This window comes from Pyxicephalus adspersus, chromosome 8, assembly GCF_032062135.1.
Source record: "Pyxicephalus adspersus chromosome 8, UCB_Pads_2.0, whole genome shotgun sequence".
In the NCBI taxonomy this organism is placed as follows: domain Eukaryota; kingdom Metazoa; phylum Chordata; class Amphibia; order Anura; family Pyxicephalidae; genus Pyxicephalus; species Pyxicephalus adspersus.
The window spans coordinates 3638156-3656427 of record NC_092865.1 but is presented as its reverse complement, the minus strand read 5'-3'; the positions used below and the strand labels follow the sequence as shown (position 1 = coordinate 3656427).

Genomic DNA, 18272 nt, shown 5'->3' with positions numbered 1-18272 from the left:
CACACCCGGCTGGCATCTGCTTCCCCTACCTCGGGTCCCCAGCATTCACATGCCGGGGAAGCAGATACCAGCTAGGCATCTCCAGGTTACACAGATGCCCGAGCAGCATCGCCAGGGGAAGAAGTTGCCAGGCACCGCTGGTGGAACGCCGCTGGAACGTGGGAACCAGGTAGGACTTTTAAACTCCCTGGCAATTCCACCCTGCGTGTGGCTCGGGGTTACCGCTTTTGTTATGGAAAATTCACCACGAGCCAAACTCGGGAATACCACCAGGGAGGTTAAATGTCCTAAAAAATTTTTTTAGGAAATTTGAAATAGATCAGACTGATTCATAGAGCAATTTGTTATGCTTTTAAGATGCTCCTGACTAAATTTTCACCTTGAAAAACCTGCCTCCTTTATTTTCATTCTGTGTTCTAGGTGCAGTTCTGTAAACAGTCGACTGGCGGCATACGAGGTTCTGGTAATGCTGGCGGATAGCTCGGTTGCCAATTTGCAGCTTATCACCAAGGAACTGTTGTCAATGCATCATCAGCCCGATTCTGCACTCACAAAGGAATTTGATGTGAGTGTAAAGTATCTTTCACTAGTAGAAAAAAAAGTGATATCTGCAGATAACCACTCCCGGCTTGTTTTTTTACTTCAGCAGCACCCCAGTTGAATTTCCAGTTACAAATGCTGTTGAAGCTTAGACAAGGGAATGACCCTCACATGACTGTGTTGTCATGTGATTAGTCTGGTGGTTTTCTGCTTAGTCTCAAGCACTGTCATAAAAAAAAAGTATATATTGGTTATCTGCTCCCTCATGCTGATATTGTGCCTGGGCGCATGCTTTTAAATCTGTAAATGCCAGGAGTGGAAGGACACTATTTACAGACACTTTCACAGTGACCAGAATAGGCATAGTGAAATTGCCCAACATTTTTGAGACATTTTATCCCAAAAGTCACTTGATTGCTTGCAATAATTTATCTTCCTTTTAATTTTGCAGTATCTACCACCTGTAGACAGCAGATCTAATTCTGGTTTTGTCGGACTGAAGAATGGAGGGGCAACCTGTTACATGAATGCCGTCTTTCAACAGCTGTACATGCAACCTGGTCTTCCTGAGGTCTGGTAATCTTTTAAATTCATGTTATTTGGGATGTTTGTATTGGTTATCTTTTTGCACAAAACGGCAATAAACAGCAGTTCTTGTTTCACCTTCTAACCTCGACAACCTGTATGAAGCCAATAGTTTGAAATACTGTGTAAGTGTGCTGGGGAAAGGTGTTCTGAACTGTCTGCTTTTTGTAAGTTTTTAGAAGGCAATTGCCATGATGTGTTGGAGAAAAATAAAAGCAATAGTAATTCTAGATTATATGGTATATTGCTCTGAAAGGAGGTTGTAAAAATAAATAGGATGTGTGTTCTAAAATTATATAATATATAGTGCATTATATAGTTGCTAGGCTTTCATTGGCCAACATTTATGGTACTCTACTGTTCTGTGAAATTCTAGTGACAGTAAAGCTTCCACCCAGGCAACTGCAGGAAGATCATAGAATATTCTACCCCACGGCGAACACACACACACACTAGGCATACTCACTTCACTATACAGTGACATTAATATTTTGCTTTATTGTGATAAAATCCAGCATAGTTTCCATGCCCCTGTTTGTGTTTTAATAAAATTTTAGTCTTAAAAATTGTTTTCGCCTGTATTGTAAGCTTTATAGTATCTCATGTGGTGTTCAGGCATTGCTGTCCATGGAAGATGAAACAGAGAATCCAGATGAGAGCGTCTTCTATCAAGTCCAGTCCCTCTTTGGTCATTTGATGGAGAGCAAACTGCAATACTATGTGCCTGAGAACTTTTGGAAGGTAAGGTCTTCACACGTCGATGCTGAATGTATTGGTAAATATTTTTAATGGAAGGTAAAGTCCAGATCTAAATGTTTCATATGAAAATGTGCACACTTGGTTAGATACCCTACATGAAATAAATGGGATGTTAACACTTTTCCCAGGGTTCACTGAGAAAAATAGGCACTGCGCCACCCCATGGCCTAACTCTCACCTGCCAATAGTTCCCTTGTTTTGTGGTGTTCCTTTTTTGAGCATTCTTCCTGTCTCACATTGATGAGGTGTGGTTATTGCTATGATAGTTTAGACAGTTAGAAATAAGACATACATAGAGCAGAAGTTTCTGCAATATGGCCCCATTCAGCCCAATCCACTATATAGAGTCAGAAGATAGGATAAAATGAATAGCACTAAAAACAGCTGTGTTTGTGATACAATTTGGTAAATATTTTATGGGTAGCATCAGATTGGTGACTTTAGAAAAGCTAAGTCTTTATACATCATTCATTATTAATAAATCAATGGAGAACTCTCATCACTGTGTAAACCAGATTTCCTCTACTATATAGATCTTCAAGATGTGGAACAAAGAGCTGTATGTCCGTGAGCAACAGGATGCCTATGAGTTCTTCACAAGCCTTATTGACCAGATGGACGAGTATCTCAAGGTGATTAGCCATTCTGTGCCTTTTACAGCAATAAAGATGATCCGACATTACTAAAGCCTCCTACTAATTTATTCTAACTTCTAGGAGGTCAGGACTGTGACTTATTAGGGAAAATGTATTTAAATCCATATTCTAGTTCTATTGACTTAGAAATCTGTTTATTTTTCTGTCCTCTAGTTGGAAGGTCACCCAGGGCTATCAAGGCTGCAGTAACGCTTTTGTTTTTTCCTTCACTGCTTGCCAGCAGGATATTGGCATGTGTCCCTATTTTATTTTGTACCAGATTTTTACCAATGCCTTGTTTAGTTCAGTGATATCTTGTTCCTTTATTTAATACTTTTTTTGTTTCTCTTGATTTGCAGAAAATGGGACGTGATCAGCTTTTCAAGAACACATTTCAAGGCATCTACTCGGATCAGAAGATCTGCAAGGACTGCCCGCACAGGTTGGTGCTGATAGTGCTTGTTTTAAAATGTCTGCAGAACATGCACTTTAAGAAGTGAACGCCTACAAATTAACAAATCCTTTCATGCTGCTGCTTAAAAAAATGGACTGCAATACTGCCTTCAGGACTCCAAAAAAGCCAAAATGCTTTAAAAATGATAGAAATGATAATGATCATCCTTTGCTGCAATAAGAGTTAGGCAGACAGAACATGGTGTCACACAGTGGCCTCTGTTTTATAAATTGGCCTATAATATGGAGTAGAAAAGATGTGTACAACCTGTAATGTAACAAAAAGATTTGTATCATAATGCTAGTCTAAAGACTGACATATAGGATTGACATATAATACTGATATAATTAAATGTTGCTTTTAGTATGCATTTATTCATTCACATCAGTCAGTGGGGGGGGGCGGGGGGCGGAAATGTAGCAACCGGAGAAAGCACAAATGCAAGAACAACATACAAATGCCATGCAGATGTTGCCCCATGTGGGGGTTTTGTTTCACATTATGCTGTATAAAAAATGTTGCTGTATAAAACTCTTGATATGTTTCAGGTACGAACGAGAAGAGGCTTTTATGGCTTTGAATTTAGGGGTGACATCTTGCCAGAGCCTTGAAATCTCCCTTGATCAGTTTGTGCGTGGGGAGGTGCTGGAGGGCAGTAATGCATACTACTGTGAGAAGTGCAAAGAAAAGGTGAGCAGATATGTGTGTGTGTGTGTACATTAATGCTGATAAGTTGATAGATGTGCTGGCTTCTTTTGTAAATCTGAATCTAACTGCAAGAGTGAGACCATAATTGTGGCTTTTGTTGAGGGCCAATATACGAAATACTGTAGAAAATGATAATCTCTGAAAGATGATTTAGTAATTTAATTTACCCCTTTCTCTTCTATAGAGAACAACCGTGAAGAGAACGTGTATTAAATCATTACCCAGTGTCCTCGTTATTCATTTAATGAGATTCGGATTTGACTGGGAAAGTGGACGCTCTATTAAATATGATGAGCAGATCAAGGTAAGACTTAGACATGTTTGGGATCTGATTACTAGGGAAGAATGTTCACTTAGCCTAAAGAAGCCCTGTTCAGGGTCAATCATCCAATTATATTCAAGGAAAATAAATATTGGATATGGGAGGTTGAACATGGAGCAAGAGCATCATTGCACCTTACTTTGTGGGAACTACTACTGGTTTATTTTATTCTATTGAAAATGTTTGTCAACATTATTGGCATTAAAATAATGCAAAATAAAACAATTGTTTTATTGGTTTCTTGTTTAGCCTGTACTGTGATTTGTTTCTTTAGTTTCCTTGGATGTTAAACATGGAGCCATATACAGTTTCTGGCATGGCACGGCAAGACTCCTCCTCTGAGGCCGGTGAAAATGGAAGATCCACAGATCCTGGGGGAAGTTCTCCAAGGAAAAAAGTGACTCCAACAGAAAACTATGAACTAGTTGGCGTCATTGTACACAGCGGCCAGGCTCATGCTGGACATTATTATTCCTTCATCAAAGACAGACGGTAATTTAACAGATCTAATATTCAATGATGACTGTCAAGATCATTGTTTTTTTGCAATGCATATACTGATTCACCAAAATCATTAACCCATCTGACTAGTATTGTCTAGGTCCCCTTTGTGCCCCAAAACCACTCTGACCACAAAATTTTGAAGATGTCCTGTGGTATCTGATCATACAATACAATAGCAAATATTCCTTCTTCTATTAGTGTATCCTGCTTGATTGACAGTGTATACCATACCAGGTCTATTGGATCAGTTTCTGACCTTTCCTGCATTCAAAAAATACATTTTAACAATGTTTTGCTGTCTTTTTCATCTACTTTGAGTTCAGATATAAGTTCTTTTTTTTTTTCTTTTTTCAGTGCAGTGAGTGTTCCATTTATTCAACGTGTTGTATTCTTCATGGCAGGTGCTGTGGAAAAAGCAAATGGTACAAGTTTAATGACACTGTTGTGGAAGAGTTTGATCTCAATGACGAGACAATTGAGTATGAATGCTTTGGTGGAGAGTACAGGCCGAAGGTTTACGATCAGTGTAAGTTGATTAGAGTCCCACAAATAAACTGAGTTGATTGATCAGCCGGTATGGGTTTTCCTGCCCTTTGCTTCTGTTCCAGCTTGATTGGGCCTACACGGGAAGCTGTCTGCGTATTTCATAACCCTTCTCATTATTGCAATAGGGGGAGTATGTTTTATGCCATTGTCAACTAATTACCTAGCATTTCTCTGTGTTAGGAGCTCACCATACATGGTATTTGGTGGAGAGGACAGCGGAAGCAGATGGAATCTGCCTTAGGCTATGTACACACGTTCAATAATCGTGAAAGATCCTTTCAAATGTCAAAAGACTGAAAGAGCACTGTACATACAGCGCCATTCTGCTCTATGGAGAGGGAAGGGGCAGAATGACAGAGCATCTCCCCGCTGCTCTCTCTCCCCTTCACCTGTATTACGGTCATTCGTGGATTTGCTAGGACGGATCCATGAATGATATCGGATGAACGCTGTACACACGCCAGGTTCTCGCCCACTATCAGCCATGAGGCAATTATCGGATGAGAATCATCTGACGTTTGTACTTAGCCTTAGGCTTTTTGTTTCACCGGTTACTGCACAATTAGCTATCACAGAAGAATTTTCTATTCTTTCAGAATAAGGAGTTACCATTTATATTACTTGTAATCATTTTGTAAATTATGTTCTAGAGCTTCCATATTCATAATCAAAGCTTCCTTTACAGGTATTGAGTAAGCTCTTAAGTCCATGTCACATGGACTACACTGCCACTAAAAAATGAATCGCTATTCACAAACACTATGAAGGTTTTCCTCACTTAATGACACACCTACCTAACGATGGCTCGCACTTACGACAGACTGTTATGGGTACACTATACAAGAACTGTACATAATACAGCAGCACAGCTTTTCCCATTCATTCTGCTTGACTTCATCCTCTGTACTGAGTAGTGAATCTCCTTGATCTGGGTCTGCAGGCTGTCAGTGAACCTGTCACTGATGCACATTCACAGCTTGGCTCCTTACTATGTTCCACACTTAATGACCAATTTGCTTAACGACCAGGTCGTTGGAACAGAATCTGGTTGTTAAGTGAGGAGCATTTGTATATGCTCAATATTCACAAGCAATTTACTAACCTCTGTGGAATGAATCCCTTGCAGAATCCATCACTGCTGCTAGCAGGAAGACACAATACTTTTCTTAGGGATTCTAATGATCTTAATATCGCCCATCTGACATGGCCCTTAATGGGGCCAAGCTCCGTACCCTTTACAGTTTCTCTGCATTCACGTTGGACTTTTTTTATGTGGCTTCAGAACTTTTTGGTACATATATATGTTGATCCTCCTTCTTTCTTTTAAACAGCTAACCCGTACCCCGATGTGCGTCGGCGATACTGGAATGCCTACATGCTCTTCTATCAACGCGTGTCAGACCAGAACTCCCCTGTTTTACCAAAGAAAAGTAGAGTGAGCGTAGTACGCCAGGAGGCAGAGGATCTATCTCTGTAAGTGCTGTTCTGCTTTGTTGTCATAGTTGGTGATAGTTCTGATCTTGTAGCAATTTTGGAAAACTTGATATTGGCGAAAGTGCAGAGGTTGTTTGATTGTAAGCAGCCTTGTTAACCTATGAAAAACTATCTTTGTTAATATTGATAGTGTGCACTGTTCCTTGTAGATCTACTCCATCCTCTCCGGACATCTCACCACAGTCCTCCCCTCGACCTCACCGACCCAATGACCGCTTGTCTATTCTAACAAAGCTGGTGCGAAAGGGAGAGAAGAAAGGCTTGTTCGTTGAGAAACTGCCTCTCAGGATATATCAGGTATACAGTGGCAGGTGATCTGCTTTCAAACACAAACCTGTCTTTACTTTGGCTTTCCTTTATGTTGTCTTTGCTCCCAACAGTAAATGACTCAGCTTCTGTCTGTTTACAGATGGTCAGAGATGAAAATTTGAAGTTTATGAAAAACAGAGATATTTACAACAGTGACTATTTCAGTTTTGTACTGTCATTGACCTCTGTAAATGCTGTAAGTAAAGTCTGATATTAAATTTGCTACTTATCCCTTTAACTGCTAAGGCTAGTTAATTGTAGGTAAAGCACAGCCTGAATCCTAATCATACTGCTACCTATTTTATTTAGTTATGTTGCTAGTTAAAACAGGTTTAACTTTACCTGTTAACAATTTTTTAGTAAGTTTTTTGGTGCAAGACTTTGCATGTCTCTTGCCAAAAAATAAAACACATTTGCTGTTTATCTATGTACGGTTTTATTAATGCATGCCCATTCCAATCATATGTCCCCAGGAGTTGTTTTAATTTAAGGCAGTTCTTTAACAACCCATTTGTTTTTTTTTAATTTTCAATACTTGGGCTATAAAGGGAGTGGTGCTGGGGGTACACTGATCCACAAGTAGGTGGTAAACCGTTTGACATTATTTCTTTTTCCAGACGAAGTTAAAACATCCTAATTATTCATCTATGGCAAAAGTAAGTGCCCAGCTGGCCATTCAGTTTCTCTTGCACACCTATCTCCGAACAAAGAAGAAACTCAGGTTAGTAAATATATTTTTTAGATATTGCTCTCAGGGTGGATATTTTTCTAGTTGTTTGAGACTTTGTGTATGAGGAATGTGTAGCTTATAATGCTTGTTTCTGCCCTAGGGTTGACACAGAGGAATGGATAGCCACCATCGATGCCCTGGTTTCCAAGAGCTGTGAGGCTTGCCAGTGGCTGGTGGAGTACTTTGTCAGTCCAGAGGGAAGAGAACTTGTCAAGTAAGTAATTTATCCCCTTCAATTCATAGCTTTTATGTATGCAAGATTGCATTCTTTAAATTGGACCTCCAGCTAGCCAGACCCTGCAAAACCCTCCTCTTTCTAATCCTGGACTAACCCCAGGTTTCAGGATAGTGACCAGAAGATCAAAACCACAGACCCTTAACAACTTTAACAGTTCTGAACTCTCAATTTATTTTGTCAATTAAGCAGCAGCGTCTATTTTCCCCAATTTGCACTGGTTGGAGGCAGAGAAATGAATTGGTTTTAATAGTTTGTCTCTACAGATCATTTGCAGGAGGTAGTTGGTATCTGCTGACATGTTTTCTTTTAATGTTTATCAAAATTTTTAAACATGAACATGTTAACATTTAACTTTGGTAAACATAGTTTGTGTTTGCAGCATGCTTTGATTAAAACAATTTTTAAAAATGTCACTGACTGCATTGTTCTGTAGGTCATATGTAGCAAGTTTTGAATGAATACCAGTTTTAGTATGGTGGGGTGAAGGAAGACTCTCTTGTAGGTCTATGTGAAAAAAATAAATAAATAAAAAATAAAAGTTTATATCCACAATTTATCTCCATCAGAGTCTTCCTGCTAGAGTGCTGTGTGCGGGAGGTAAGGTGTGCTGTGGCAACCATACTTGAGAAGACCCTGGATGGAGCATTACTGCACAAAGACAAGGTAAAGCCCAGTCCCAAACCTCATATGGAGCTGTCAAATTACAGAGAAAAGCAGTCCCGTCCTTATATCCCCTATATCTGTGTGTTATATCATCCTCTACAGGTGAATGGCGTCCACCTCCTTATCGAGATGCTGCTTAGTTTGCTGGATAAGGATGTGCCAGAGAGCTGCAAGAACTGCGCACAATACTTTTTCCTCTTCAGCAACTTTCTTCAAAAGGTACAAACCACACACAATGACACCTGCTTTATGCTTCTATATTTGTACAGTGATTAAATGATCTTTAAACTTTTAGAATGTTCTGGCTTAGCTGGACAGGTTGTGTGTTTGTGAGCACTGTTAGGGGCCGATATTGTCTATATGTGTTTCAAGCTTGTGTTGATGGAAACCAGTCTGAGACACTTCTAAGATCATTTAGATCAAATTGACAGGTGCATTTGTCCTGCAGTTAACCTCCTCTTTGATCTTCCTTTAACCTGACCCATGCAGGGTTGGAATCCCTATAGACTTGCATGGGAATACAAAACCCATATTAAACATACATTAAGATTGACAAGACTTTTATACTGTCCAGCTACCCCCTCACTCTTCCCAGTGCTCAGCCAGAGCATGTTGTTACTACAACATGCGTCCCCACTGTAAAAAGTCCCCTTGCTGTTCAGACTTTGGTTTTCCATCCATTTTAAAATTATCAGAACAATGTGAAATTTTCTAGAAGCAGTGGTATAATTTTATCCAAGACAAAAATTGCAACCCAGAGCTATATATTACCTGTCAACAATAGATGCAATGTCTAAGACTGATTACATTTTTTTCCACAGCAAGGAGCTCGTGCTGTTGAACTCTTATTAAAGTATTCCGCTCTGCGTCACTTCATCAATTTCCTGCTGGGCCCCAATCGGAAAAATAACCAGGTAAGAGAATTGTGTATTGTGTTTTTGTGTATACCTACTTATTAGGTTAAATATACAGTATTGTGTTTCCTTAGTACAAAGCAGCTGTTGTGTGTTCTGACTATAGATGCATACACTAGGTTTGTACTCATCAGCAAATCCTTTCATTCCGCTTTTTCATTTGAGGTATTACACTTCTAAAATCGAGCCAATCAGATATGTTTACTTCCAGAAGTTAACATGTCATGTGTGATTGGCAGTTGGTGTTCTATTCACTTAGTCCTATTTTTTGCATTCCCCTCCAGAATCGACGGTGGAGTTCAGCCCAAGCTCGGGAATTTGGTTACCTGCACAACACAATCGCATTGCTGGTCCTTAATTCTGATATTTCCCCCCACAGGACAGTTGGTAAGAGATGACTTTTAGACTGACGTTTTTATTAACTTAAAACTTGTTAAACCTTCATATAAATCTCTTGCACTTCGTACAGTTTATTAACAGAGTAAAGTAGAGCTCTGGAAGATGCCGGGCTGCATTGTTTGCTGAGAAGCTCTATAGGAAGCAGAATGATTAGAATCAAATCCAAGCTCCTGTGCTTTGCCTTCAAATCCCTCCATGGTTCTTGTCCTGCCTACCTACCTGATACACAAATCTCCACAGTTATTGTACCACTTACCTTTAGGCCTGATAGAAAAATCCCCCCTTAGCTGCTCTTTTTGCTCCTCCAATGACCTACTAATGAGTTTTTCACTCATAACCTCCTCACACGCACGGCTCCAAAACTTTTCTAGAGCTGCCCTGACTCATTGGAGTGGTCTCCTCATCCTATTAGGCTTGCTGCTACTTTCTACTCCGTTAAAAGAGCCCCTAAAACCCAGTGCTTTAATCCACCTACCCTACTTCTGTTTCTTAAACCCTCACCACTCACCCACCAATCCATATCCCCCTCCTATTGTGTGATACGTCCCTCACCTCCTAGATTGTAAGCTCTTCTGGGAAGGCTCCTCTCCTCCTTCGGTGTCACTGTATCTGTCTGTCGTTTGCAACCCCTATTTTATCTACACTGCTGCACAATATGTTGGCACTATATACTGTAAATCGTGTTTAATAATAAAAATAGTTAGTGTTCATTTAAGGATAACTTGGGGGAAGCAGCAGAAGTCCTGAATGGCAATTGAGCAGCAAAAAGAATAGTTATCACTAGCTTGCATCTTTAGGTAGGGTTTCTTTTTACCCTATCTAGTCAAGTAGGAAATCGAGTGCCCATATCCCCATTTGACTTTTATGTAATAGACAAGCTTACCTGAAAGGTATCGGTGACTTTCACACATGATAGGAGTAATAAAATAGTCAAAAAATCAAACGGTAATAAAAACAACATTTCTAACCTTTCTGATTGTTCCAGCTCCTGGCCAGTTCAAGCCTCATACTTCGGCGAACACGCAGGGCACCTCTTTGGCCCTCCACCCTGAAGTTGAAGCATTGATGTTTATGCCTGAAGGAAAGCCTTATTTACTGGAGGTGGGCTGCTCATGTTGCCAATGCATGTGAAATTTGTTTAGTGCAAATGTTGGTTTAAAGATAGATGTGTCTTGCATATTCTTCTGCTATGCATACCAAGTATCTCTTTCATTAAAATATGTGAAAATAAAATCCTGCCTACAAGAAAGATTGATATTACTTGCTTCTCCCTTTTCCTATACCGATTTTCTCTGCTGTAATGAAGAGAAACTGTCACCCAATGCAGGACACCATGCATCAGCCATTAACTTTCTGACTAGAGGTGTGCATGGGGACAAAAAAATGTGCACCATTCCTCACCCATTCCCAATTATCTTGAATCCTTCCAGGGGGGCAGGTGAATACCTAAATTTCTTAATACCAGCATGTACAGTGAATAGAGGCAATGACAAAGAGGAGGAAAAGACGTTTATAGGCTAAATTCAATAGTTTGTATTCAACAGAAACTTAAACCCCCTAGCGGTAATCCCGAGTGTGACTCGGGGTGGATTCCACTTGCAAAAAGCGGTAATCCCGAGTCACACTCGGGTTAAAAAAAACAAGCCCCCCTTTACCTGCGCCCCGCGATCCAGCAGCGATCTAAAGATCCTGCTCTGGTGCAGGGAGGTTTCTGAATTAGGGGCTGTAGCCAGGTGGGAAATTTAAAAGCAGGTTACCGATTAATCTGTTTTTACATACCACCCGGGGTCCGGGCCACACCTCTGCTCGTATCAGCTGATAGGAATTCTGCATTGTGCATCACATCTAACTGCTGATGCGCACAGCTATAGTAAAGTCTGGGGGTGGTGCCACCACCCCCGGAATTTTTCTATTGCTGCTCGCATCACCCAGAAGATGCGTTGCGCAATGCAGAGGTCCTGCATTGTGCTTGGCATCTCCCTGGAGATCCCAGCACCAGCAGCGTTGTTGGATGCAGGGGTGAGCCAGGGCGGGACATCGCCACTCGCATCACCCGGAAGATGTGACATCTTCCTGGTGATGGATTGTGGGGGTGTGGCCGGGCGTGAAATTTAAAACCGGGTCACAATGTAATCTCATTTTAAATGGTTTTTACAGTAAAAAACACTACCCAACATGTAATAAAAATAAAAGTACATCTTTTAGTGCACCAAGCATCATTTCCCAGTGCCCTGATTTACATTTTGCCTACTATTATCCCTGACCTTTATCTGAGTTTTTGAAATTTTTTGATAAATTACATGCTGTGGTCTATTAATTATTTTATTTATTATTTATAATTATTATACGTTATGATTATAATATAATAAATATAATTATCATACCCATGAGTTAATCCTAAGAATTACAGGCCCACAAAATAGGATCACTTTTTGCATATAAAAACTGACAGAGTTAGAACGCTAGGGGTATTAAGTTATAAATTAAGTTAAACTTTAGTTATATAATCTAGTTCGGCACTCCTGACCCCGTGATGTTTTAATGGAAGTTGGACAAACAAATGTATACAAACAATGTACCATTGTACTTATTTTCTGATGAATACGGACTATTGAATTTCAGACTATAAACCTCTTTCTCTTCTTTGCTATTGCCTCTATTCACTGTATTACTCATTTCTCAGGGGTGGCTATAATAAAAGCCATATGTGATAGAGTGGGAAATAACACACAGTATTTTGATTATTACCAGCACATACATTGCAAGACAAAAAGCCCTGTGCTAGTAGAGTTAACAAGAGCTCACCCACATTCTGAATGTGTGTTGGTCAGTGAAGAGCGCCAGCTTAGAGTGGGAACCTATAACTTTAACAGCAGTCTGGAGTATGGTTTTAACTATCTTCATTGCAGGAAGGATGTTAAAATAACGTTTTTATATTAAAGACGGTCATATGGAAACATGTGCAAGTCATGGACTGGCATGTGAAAAATTGAATGACTGGCATGTTCCCATGGTGAGGTTATTGTAATGTAATTCAATTATTAAAACTCAGTATTATACTAAAACTTTATTTTATTTGTGCATTAAAATTTTGATCTGGTTTTCAGGTGATGTTTGCCATGCGGGAGCTTCCAGGGTCCCTCTCGGTCCTCATCGAAATGCTGGTTTACTGCTGTTTCTGTAACGAGCGTTTCTCGCTCACCACTTTGCACTTCATTAAGGTATTTATTGCTAATCAAGGGAATTTCTTCTCCATGCATGGGCATGGTTTGTTGACCTTACTAGAGAGAATTTTCTTTCCCCTATGTGTTCATCTATTGGGAGCCCTTACTTTACCTCCTCTTTGTAAACATTCATTCCCTGATGAAGCAGATTTTTATCTGCGAAACGTAGGAACCATTATGGTTGGTATCCAACATTCACTGTAGGCCTTTGCGTTATGAATACACATGTGATACTTGCATCTGCAACAATGTAACTGATTTGGCCATAATTTTAAGAGTCAATGTAGATACTTGGAGGTATTGTTCTATGTTTGTTATGTGACATATCTTTTTAAATATGCATTGAATAAATATACTTTTATTTATATTGTTTTTGGTTTTCGCTGCCTTTAACCTCCCTGGCGGTATTCCTGAGTGTGGCTCGGGGTAAACTTTCAGTGACAAAAGCGGTAACCCTGAGCCATACTCGGAGTGGAATTGCCAGGGAGTTTAAAAGTCCACAAGATCTGTCTATCTGTCTACAAGTTTCATACCCCATCCACCCTGGCTTTGACCTTAAAGTGTATGGATAGTTTTTGAAACAGATTGTGTCGACAATTAGAAACCAGAGCTTTAGCTTTTTAGCCCAGACAGTACTTTGTAATCAATATGGAGAGACCAGACAATACTTAATAATCAATATGGAGAGACCAATGTTGTATTTTCCTCAGGTGAATACAACCTATAAATGTCCCATTCTTGGCACCCGCAGACCTTGTTACCCATCTGTCAGCTTAAATAACTTTCAGCCTAAATAAGTTTCTCAGTTCTCCTGTGAAAACTGAAAACTTGTTCAATAGAGTGATGGAACTAACTGTTTAAATGTCTTGTGTGGTATTTCATTTCAACAGAACCAGCTGGAGACCGCTCCACCTCATGAACTGAAGAATATGTTCACCCTCCTGCTTGAGATCCTGGTACGTATGCTAAATTGTAGTTATCTGCAATGGAATTTTCAGCTCCCCTAAAGTCTGACCCCCACACACGTAATAAATGTGAAAGTAGCATTGTTTTATAAGTGTGCGTGTGAAGATTTGGTAAAGGTAGTACGGTGGCTCAGTGGTTAGCACTCTGCCCTTTGCAGCGCTGGGTCCCAGGTTCAAATCTTGGCCAGGACACTATCTGCATGGAGTTTGCTGATTTTCCCTGTGTTTGCGTGGGTTTCCTCAGAGTACACCAGTTTCCTCCCACATTTAAAAAACATGCAGTTAGGTTAATTGTCTTCCCCCAAACTGATCATACTGTGTTAATGACATATTACTATGATAGGGACAATAAATTGTGAGCTCCTTTGAGGGAGAGTGACATGAGTATGGACTTTGTAAACCCCTGCGTAATATGTTGGCATTATATGAATACTGGATAAAAAAAAAGAAATTAACTTCTAGTCAGCAGTTGTGTCTAAACATGTGGTCCTTTCCATGTACTCCATGGTAAGTACTGCACAGTATACATGTGTTCCCTGAGTTAGGATGGTTCGAGTCACAAACTTACGATAACAATACTGATACCGAAGTTTTGTGCGGAAGGTAAAACATAAAAAACCGTATGTGGTACAATACCTTGGGAACAATGCCGGGAAGTACGCCTTGTTATATGTCTCATTTTCGCCAAGGATTGACAAAATTACAGTATATAGTACTACTCCATTACTGATTAACATTCTTTTAGACTCCTGGTTAGGCTAGGCCAGTTTAAGAATTAAGATATTTTCAAGTTAAGATGCGGTCGTTGTAACACATCCCCATTATAACACGAGGACTACCTGTCCTGGCACTTTGCAATGTATATATGCAATGCAATGCAATATGTATACTTTTTCAGGGGTATTTATATTTAGAGGTGGACTGTGCAAGTGTTGTAAACTCAATAATGTAGGTGTAACAATAGCTGTAACAATTATTGTACTGCTCATAAAGGACTTTTATTTTTTCTGCAGATGATTGAAGATCCCATCCAGCTGCAGAGGGTGAAGTTTGCCTTCGAATCAGATGGACTTTTAGGTACATAATAAGGAAAATAATAAATTAACATACAGTTGTGGTTTCCAGCACCAAAGAGAATACTTGGTAACAATCAGGGGAATGTGTTGGCCTTGCTGATGACTATTTCCGCTTTTCCATTTGTGTTTATGGCCCTCCATGCTACTCTATACAGGGAGACTGTCATTGTTGTATTCATGTTAAAAATTCTAATTGCCTGGATGTAAAATTGATCTTTTGGCTTCAGTAAGTTCAGTCACACACCTGAAACACACATGCTGCTGCAAACTGTGGCACAGTTGACTGTGCACCTAAACAGCAAACTCATTCTGGATCAGAAAATTAGACAGATCACAGAATCAACCAGGCAACTGGCATTTTGTAAAACTAGGTCACACATGGCAGCATTCATGTTATCGGAGGTGCTGTACTTATCAGATATGGACAAGTAAATCCAAGATCTAGCAGCCAGCTTGGGAAAGTAAGGAGCAAGCAGCAATGGGACAAAAAAGAAAAGAGGACTTCAAACATCCATGTGTACAATTTTACCCACAACATAACCATCACCCTCCTTTCAAAAAAACAGAGCCCCTCTTGTTAGTCACAAATCAAATACACAGTTGTCACCCTTTACAGCAGTCATAAAGTTTTTGTGTACACTGTAACATTCCTTTTTTTCTTGGGATTCTTGGGAGTCCACTGATAAACAGAATAAGTCTTTCACAGGTTAAAATGCTACCTTCAGGAAGATTGCAACATACCCTGTATATGTGTTTCCCAGCATTGTCCTCAAGTTGTCAATATAACCTAAAGTTTAAAAACTTCCAGTATCCAACACACACCACCTTCATTTGTTGGTGGTATGGTTTTTATTGTTGATAGGCCTTAAAACTTTGCTTATTAACATCTCCTCCAATCAGACCTGCTTCTCAGATGGACACACTGTGGCCCTGGCCAAGTTGTCCACAAGTCACATGATGAAAAGGATGCCATGTTCTATTTCTGCTAGTGTGCCCAGTACAGCAGGTTGTTTATCTGGTGAGCAGGCCTGAGCAGTGGACATCATGGACAGGATGTTCCAATCACTCAGGTACCAACTAAAAAAAAAACATACAACTAACTATCCCCAGAAAATAATTGTTTGCCTCTTATTTTTAGCTCTGATGCACCACAGCAATCACATAGACAGCAGCCGCTGCTACCAATGTGTGAAGTTCCTTGTCACTTTAGCTCAGAAGTAAGTATCAGCCATTGATTTATCATAAGCTCTATAGATCTGCTTTTTAGATGCTGTGGCCTATTTTTTGGCCTTGGTGCTAACAGTGCCATGGAAGTAGCATTTTTTTTTTTTTTTTTGACAGGTGTACTGCTGCAAAAGAGTATTTCAAAGAGAATTCTCACCACTGGAGCTGGGCTGTGCAGTGGCTGCAGAAAAAGGTATGACATACATATTTCTGCATTATTTGTTGAATAGGATTCTTTGCTTCCAGGATATGAGGCGTGCTGGCTGTTTTCCCACACAATTCAAACATGAGCAAAATAATAAATTACAAAAGCCGAGGTTGTAATTAATTAAAAGCTTGTGTCAAAACAATGAACTGCAACTTTTCACTGCAATGCATTTCCTTACGACAATTGCAGATGTACAGGGTATGTACACAGAAATCAAAGAAAAATTACAATTTTATTTTAAAATAATTTAATAAGCATATTAGCCTTGCATGTGTTAAATAATGTCTTCTCATAATAATGTGTGGTTTATTCTTTGTTTTTCCCTGGCAGATGTCCGAGCATTGCTGGGCTCCTCAGAGTAATGTGTCCAATGAAACATCCACAGCCAAGACCTTTCAGAGAACCATCTCCGCACAGGTAGAGTAAGAACCACCGATGAGCCATCAGACTGACGACTGTTGGTTTGATCGCAGCACTCATTGAAACAAAAAGATCAGCTGTACATCCATTCTGCAGCATCAGTTTAGCAATAGCAGCTTACATAAGCTCTATAGGTAGACAGGAAAAACATTTAAAAGATCAATTAACCCCCAGTATTTATTATCATAAAAAATTAGGTTTATTGCCACAATAGTATCAGTTCCACCTGTATGGTTGTGTTCAGTTAAATTTAGCCTAATTGACCATACTAGACTATACTGTTTTTTTGTTTTTTTCTTCTTGAATAATCTTAAGTAATTAGTGCCAAAAATGTGACTCGGAAATTACTTTTTTTTACTATAGGATACTTTGGCTTATGCCACCGCATTGCTGAATGAGAAAGACCAATCTGGAAGCAGCAATGGCTCTGAAAGCAGCCCGGCTAATGAGAATGGAGACAGGAGTATGCAACAGGTGAGAAGCATTGTGAGTGCAGCAGAATAAACTTTGGCATCTTTATTGCTTAACATTGCCCTTTGGGGGGGGGGGGATTTTTCATCTATTAAGGGCCCCATAGTTTTTGACTTTGTGTTTTATACAGCTACCTACACAAGGATTAAACACCGATAAACAACATAATCGGGATAAAACGCCTCTTGCTCCTACAATATTTTGCTATCTTTACAATGAGAATGGATATGTGTGTGCTGTAGCACTTCCAGACCTCTCTGAAATAAAAGTTGCATGGATAGCATTAGAACTAAGGGGTTCCAGGTTCCTAGACTACATTCTGGTATGTAGGCTGGCCAGGCGTTTTCCAAGAGCACTTACAAAGTGCTCCGCAGCCTCTGTTTTTGCGATTTAGGCTCCTGATACTACTGGCTAACGTTGAGTTATGCTGGTAGTATGTTTGAGTGGTTGTATGATTGAGCATAAGAGCCCTTGTCAGGTCTTTATTGTGTCCCTGCTTGGAGGGGGGGGGGGTCACTATCTTTGTCCTGATGACTGTTAACACCAAAACAGAAGGTGATGGGAGGTCCAACATTTTGTTACCACTGAAACGGAAATAGGTGAGAGGTATTTTTTAATAGGGGCAGCTGTGGATGGATACATTTTCTCTCCCATCTGTGAATAAAAATCAGTTCAGAGTTTTTGATTTTTATTATTTCCAGTCACTGTCATGTCACTTCTTTCCTACTGCGTGAGTTTTATATCTGTCAGTTGTGGGACAACATTCTTTATAGACTATGGTTTTCCAGGTTCATATCTCCTCTTCTCTGCCTCCCCATCTCTAGCTCTTCTCCTCTGGCTCTCTTCTTCTTTGTCCCCTCCTCTTCTTCTCTGCCTCTCTTCTT

General features: G+C 39.9%; 1 protein-coding gene across 1 annotated transcript in view; it reads left to right on the top strand.

The window, feature by feature from the left end:
• Positions 1 to 18272, top strand: part of USP24 (ubiquitin specific peptidase 24) — a 94773-nt gene that overhangs the window by 70405 nt on the left and 6096 nt on the right. The window contains exons 43-66 of the mRNA XM_072419339.1: positions 1741 to 1866; positions 2418 to 2516; positions 2879 to 2961; positions 3522 to 3663; positions 3866 to 3985; positions 4278 to 4495; positions 4909 to 5033; positions 6385 to 6526; positions 6697 to 6844; positions 6957 to 7052; positions 7474 to 7577; positions 7687 to 7800; positions 8391 to 8487; positions 8590 to 8706; positions 9309 to 9401; positions 9686 to 9788; positions 10786 to 10901; positions 12908 to 13021; positions 13915 to 13980; positions 15003 to 15066; positions 16204 to 16282; positions 16407 to 16482; positions 16828 to 16914; positions 17281 to 17391. Coding sequence (XP_072275440.1) covers positions 1741 to 1866; positions 2418 to 2516; positions 2879 to 2961; positions 3522 to 3663; positions 3866 to 3985; positions 4278 to 4495; positions 4909 to 5033; positions 6385 to 6526; positions 6697 to 6844; positions 6957 to 7052; positions 7474 to 7577; positions 7687 to 7800; positions 8391 to 8487; positions 8590 to 8706; positions 9309 to 9401; positions 9686 to 9788; positions 10786 to 10901; positions 12908 to 13021; positions 13915 to 13980; positions 15003 to 15066; positions 16204 to 16282; positions 16407 to 16482; positions 16828 to 16914; positions 17281 to 17391 — 2640 coding nt within the window. The remainder of the gene's footprint in view (positions 1 to 1740; positions 1867 to 2417; positions 2517 to 2878; positions 2962 to 3521; positions 3664 to 3865; positions 3986 to 4277; positions 4496 to 4908; positions 5034 to 6384; positions 6527 to 6696; positions 6845 to 6956; positions 7053 to 7473; positions 7578 to 7686; positions 7801 to 8390; positions 8488 to 8589; positions 8707 to 9308; positions 9402 to 9685; positions 9789 to 10785; positions 10902 to 12907; positions 13022 to 13914; positions 13981 to 15002; positions 15067 to 16203; positions 16283 to 16406; positions 16483 to 16827; positions 16915 to 17280; positions 17392 to 18272) is intronic.